Source organism: Triturus cristatus, chromosome 8 (assembly GCF_964204655.1).
Source record: "Triturus cristatus chromosome 8, aTriCri1.1, whole genome shotgun sequence".
NCBI classification, from domain to species: Eukaryota; Metazoa; Chordata; class Amphibia; order Caudata; family Salamandridae; genus Triturus; species Triturus cristatus.
In genome coordinates, this window is record NC_140591.1 from 698,933,679 (window position 1) to 698,939,678 (window position 6,000).

Sequence of the window (6,000 nt, forward strand, 5' to 3'; positions counted from 1 at the left end):
GCACAAAATCCTACTTGACCTATCTATCTTCCATGGCAGCTCAAACTGCACAATGGACTGACCGGAAACAATCTTAATTTTCTGCCATTGTTGTGTTGAGAGCTATGCTCTCTCACAAAGACAGCCAACGCACGTTTCGGTGGGTAAGGGATAGTGACGTTCCACCTTCTTCAGGACCACACAATGTAAAACATAAAACATGGTGGGTCAATGGGGGATAATGTTATACCCTTAGGTCTCCTGTCCTGTGCAATAGTGAGCTCTCCCATTGGCCCACCATAATCTATGTTTTACACTGTGTCGTCCTGAAGAAGGTGGATCATCATTATCCCTTACCCACCGAAATGTGAGTTGAATGTCTTTGTGGGAGATCTTTTCCCATTGTAACTCGCAGTGTATGAGGTGTGGCTGGGTTAAGACTGAGTGGTATATATATGAGAGGATTTGACTTCTGTGAATGAATGAAAGAGTGGATTTTGATATTGGGTGAAAACTGTCAAATATGCTATATTTAGCTAATATGTACAATGTATAAAGTTTTAATGGAAAATGTATGAAAAAATATTTTGGGTAAAAATGTGTTTTGATATTTAAATGAAAAAGCATATGGCTAAAACAATTAAAAAACAATTGTTTCAAGTTAACACACATATCTGGGTTGAAATTGTTTCCAGTCACTCTGTTGTGCACTTTGCGCTGCCATTAAAGACACATAGGTTGAGTGGGAATTTGTGTTTTGTCTTGTCTACAGAGATTCTTGGCCTTCTTCCTCCTTTTTCCCGCCCCCATTGCAAAGCACTTACTCCAATCACCAGAGCCAGCCATTCCATCAGCAATTTAAAAACATTCAAAACAAATCATCTCCATCACTAGATGGGCATAAGGCAATTTTTACTTTCCCTTCCTATGCCCAAAGCCACTGTATCCAAGTTGATTTCTGAGCAGGACTGCCTGTTTCTTTCCTGCATGTATTTTGCCAGAGTTATTACGAAACACACTAGTAACCACAAATTAGGTAGTCTTGGAGAGCATTAGGATCCAATCCCATTGCTAGAGGGTGCAAGAACCAAAACCCTTGTAAATGTTAGTCCTGGAAAGAGATAACAGACATTAAGTTGACTCCTGAAGTTGGCAGATGCTGTTTTTTTAGTAGTCCAACCAGATTTCAGTTCATGTTAGTAACTATAGCCATCTAGGTTTGCTAGCTAAATAAGTGGCAGGAATTACTGACAACAAAAAGTATTAACCTGGGATTGCTGTAACCATGCTATGGACCATCACTATTCTCGAGAAAACATTTCTGACAATAAGGTCATGATATGAAAATAATAAATGATCATGTGCCAGCAATAACTTTCTGTATCTTGGAAGATAAATACTTTGAATAGGACTAGAACAGTACCACCAACAAAAGGCCATGCATGCTTCACTAAGCAGGACAACGAATACACAGAGCAAAGATGCACAGTGCATTGGGCACTCAGCACTGTAGTATGTGAGAGAAGGCAATACACAGAGTAAATCGAGGAAGAGGTACGTTTATGCACAGTGAAAGACGACAGGGGGGAGAAAGGAGTCAACACACATGCAGGTGGTTGTGAGAAGGCTCAGTCAGTGTGTGTGGTACAGTCTATGTACCTGGCGAGTGGTTGCAGGAGGCTGTCCGTGCAGAGAAGGTGGTGGCAATTAATGAACATGTGCAAGGGGTGGGAGTCCATGCACAAAGCATGCACGTTATAGAAGGGCAGTCCATGCAAAGATCAGGAAGACAATATACCTTAAAGTAAGGGAGATATGGAAATGATAGTTTAGGCAAGTATTGAGGCGAGCTGTAGAAATGTAGGCACGTTCCATGCTTACAGGGCACAAGAGTTTGTTTGGATACATTTCATACACTGTACAAGTGCACAGTCAATGGACAAGGTAAGGGGTCTGGTAGGAGGCAATCCAGGCTCAATAGCATTGTCTTTTTTGGGGGCAGAGCAGCTCGTGCTAAATGCAAGAAAACCTGGTGTTCATTTCAAAGCAAGAGTACTTAGTTAGATACTCTATCGGTGCGCTGAAGCTAATGGGCATTTCTGAGAGGAGTGCACTCACCAGCAGAACTGAGCTCCGCACCACCTCGGACACGCTCTGCCGCAGTTCGGCCGCGGTGCCCGGTTTGCTCAGCGCCCGGGTGAACTTCCTGGTCTCCATGGGGGCGGCGTGAGACATGCGGGCACGGCTGGTAAAGGGACTCCAGTCCGGGGGTGTTAGAACAGCCCTGTGATCACCATTAGAGGGCTCGGCGTCTCAATTGGGATGCCCCGGCTGTCAGCGGCGACCCATCCCGGCCTGCACTGCACCTGGGACGCGTGACGTACGGGGATCCCGGGGAGGAGCGCACGAGCTCAACTACAGTCCGGCCAGGTCGTCCGCGCGCTTTCGCTGTCTCCTCCTGAGGCGCGCGAACACAGAGCCGGTGTCAGTTTACCCCGGGACTTCCACAGCGCGGCCGCGCGCTTATGGGCGGGGCGGCGGCCATATTCAGACCAGGCCACTGCTCTTTAAAACACTGTATATTGAATACAATATAATTCTCTAAGGCATGATTCAGTTGCCACATATTAACAAATATGGATTGTACGCTTCACTGCTTGCACGTTTTCATGAGCCATGAGCAGTGCTGTGACCGCATTGCCTGACCTTTGTGGGCCCCTATATTCAAGACATGACTCCGCCCATGCGCTGAACTATTCAGTTCAGACGTGCTGTTTACATACACTCAGGGGCGCGCGCCACTCATTGTCATTTCGTCTTGGCTCCGCCCACCTGTCAGGGCTAGTACAAAAATATCCGCCCGATAGTTCTATTCCACCAACCCAGGGCTACTAACGTTCTTGGAGGTAGCCTGTTGGCGGAGGAATAATGGACCTATGGGGCCTTTCTTTCCAGCGCCAACCGTGTGTGTGGGGAGGAGCATAAGCCGTCAAAACACCACCCATTAACACTGTATGCTAACCCTAGTGTCAGGGAGGGTGGGTAGTGGCAGGGGGCGGGGTTTTGCCTTCCAGTCCACCCACGTCTGTGGAGCTGGGACCACGAACTCCCTGTTTCTGAACCCGGCTTTGTTCTCTTTAAAATATGCAAACAATTGTCAACCCGACCCTTGAAAATAGACTGTGTGCCTCTCGCTCATACGATGTCTGTGCACGGTCAGTCTTTCTCCTCTCCTCAGTGAGAACACAGATGGGAGATGTCTTACTTTCTTCCTGCAGTAGGGAGGAAGGTTTTTATACATTTTAAGATAATTCAGCTTATCTGAAAATAATAAAGGGAATACCTTCATGAAATACGAGGGAGGGAACACTGACCCTTACACTTTATAGGAATGGGCACTTAATTATAGTCAGCAGGACCTGTGGCAAGACAAGGGTATTTAAAAGGATTTCTGAGGTACAGAGCTACCACCTGTTTCAGGAAAATGTGTTCGTGTTTTGAGAATCTGGCAAGGTGTTTTATTTGAATATGATTTTGTGTAAAATCATTTTCATTCTTTTTAACATGATAATTGTGCATTTGTTTGCTTTAATAATCATTTAAAATAGTTTTGACACGGATAAATAGTTATGCATTTATTTGTTATTGCATTCTCAGTTTTATGTTTTAATTTCAAAAGAGAAAATTACTGGCTTTTACTGATTTTTACGTTTTTTGTGCGGTCTTTTGGACCCCTACAAAGCAGTAGTCAGACTTATGAGAACACAACACTCCTCCACACGCATAAAGGATTACACAAGATCATGGCAGATTTTTCCAACCTAGCGTGCTACACCTCGGAGATCCTATACTTTCAAACCTTCTGCAATGACATTTCCATCAATTTCGCCTCATAAATTACAAAACTAGCGGACCCCTCAAGAAAAAACGCAACATAAACACCCCTTTTTAACACAATAAGATCTCCACAAAGGCAGACACAGTCAATCGACCATCTCTTGCCTTCTTCAGTGCACTTTCTGAGGAAGAATTCTGAAAACTTGTAAAGGCAGGAGGACCATTGTGTTTGGCATTAGACCCTGCCCCCTCCAGAATGTTTTAAAGATATCCTTCTAACAACCTGTACAACAGATGTAGCCATACAATAAATCCTTACATTAAGGATGTTTCCCATCTAAGATAAAGACGTACTACAATAGACCGCTTCTCAAAACAGCAGTTTTGACTCATTTGGTTCATCAACCTACAGGATAATTTACTATTAGCCATTCCTGGGAAAATTGATTGCACAAGTCTCTAATTTCACTGAGACACACACCCTCTGTGATGATTCAGACCTGATGGTAACACAAAGTCTGCTATCATATCCTTAGATGGCAACCTAAAATTACCTGTTAACTAGAACAATGTTACTGCTCTACTGCGACTGGATCTAGCAACAGTTTTTTTTATATGCTACTTAGGCTACACCATTGCAGCACACTAACAACACACTAAAATGGATTGCCTTCTTTCTCAAAGACAGGTAATGCCTGATATTTCTGTCACCTCTTATATCAGCCCCTCACATTCTGAACTGCTGGTCCTACAGGTATTCATAATCTCTCCTCTTCTATTCAGTATCTATCTATTCCTTTTGCCAGACTTGATTAGTGCCTTCAACCTGCAGACACCACACAAATCAGCCTAAAAATGGAAAGTCCCGAAGACATCTATTCATCAAGACTCGATGACTGCTAAAAATGTTTGTGTAGTCAAGCAGGAAACCCTGTTTTAAACCCTCAAAATTAGATGCAGATTTGAGAGCTTGGGGGAGGGGGCTTCGATCACCTGACCTTTACCTATACTATCTAGCACATAATTTGTCGTAGTTGGTACATTTACTGGGGGGAAGTGCAGTACAGCCAACATGGGTTCATATAGAACCATCGTTGGTGAAAGCACCACCTAGGCTGTGTATTCTATAAGCAGAGAAAGCCACAACTATAGGCGCGTGTCCACTATTGATAATGACTATGTGGATAGACTGGAGAGATTTCCACAAGATACTAGGTGTAGACGAAATTTTACATCACGGGCACCATTGAGAGCCAATGTGGGTATAAAGATTGGAAGAAAGATGGTCAGATGGGAAGTATGCGAAGGATGTGGAACAAGAACTGTAGATGAGGAGACTTTCATATCTCTCCAGACGCTACATACAGAATATGCCCTTTCCAGTTCACGGGCATGGTGGTAAAGCCAACTACAACACTGTAAGAGGAACACGCTAGGGCACTGTCTTACGCCGCTCCAGGACTCTCCAGTTCAGAAAGACCTGCTCACCTGGGGACAATCTAGGGGCACAGTCACTAATCTTTATCAGATCCTCATAGATGCTGCATACTCTACACAAACTAATTTCACTGAGACACACACCCTCTGTGATGATTCAGACCTGATGGTAACACAAAGTCTGCTATCATATCCTTAGATGGCAACCTAAAATTACCTGTTAACTAGAACAATGTTACTGCTCTACTGCGACTGGATCTAGCAACAGTTTTTTTTATATGCTACTTAGGCTACACCATTGCAGCACACTAACAACACACTAAAATGGATTGCCTTCTTTCTCAAAGACAGGTAATGCCTGATATTTCTGTCACCTCTTATATCAGCCCCTCACATTCTGAACTGCTGGTCCTACAGGTATTCATAATCTCTCCTCTTCTATTCAGTATCTATCTATTCCTTTTGCCAGACTTGATTAGTGCCTTCAACCTGCAGACACCACACAAATCAGCCTAAAAATGGAAAGTCCCGAAGACATCTATTCATCAAGACTCGATGACTGCTAAAAATGTTTGTGTAGTCAAGCAGGAAACCCTGTTTTAAACCCTCAAAATTAGATGCAGATTTGAGAGCTTGGGGGAGGGGGCTTCGATCACCTGACCTTTACCTATACTATCTAGCACATAATTTGTCGTAGTTGGTACATTTACTGGGGGGAAGTGCAGTACAGCCAACATGGGTTCATAT

The 6,000-nt window shown here is 43.8% G+C and overlaps 1 protein-coding gene across 2 annotated transcripts in view; it reads right to left on the minus strand.

Annotated features, from left to right (window-relative positions):
- Positions 1-2,454, minus strand: part of DOCK9 (dedicator of cytokinesis 9) — a 1,069,784-nt gene extending 1,067,330 nt beyond the window's left edge. For both annotated transcript variants that reach the window (XM_085622123.1, XM_085622117.1), the window contains exon 1: positions 2,098-2,454. In XM_085622123.1, coding sequence (XP_085478249.1) covers positions 2,098-2,214 — 117 coding nt within the window. In that variant the 5' untranslated portion in view covers positions 2,215-2,454. The remainder of the gene's footprint in view (positions 1-2,097) is intronic.
- Between the last annotated feature and the right edge of the window lie 3,546 nt (positions 2,455-6,000).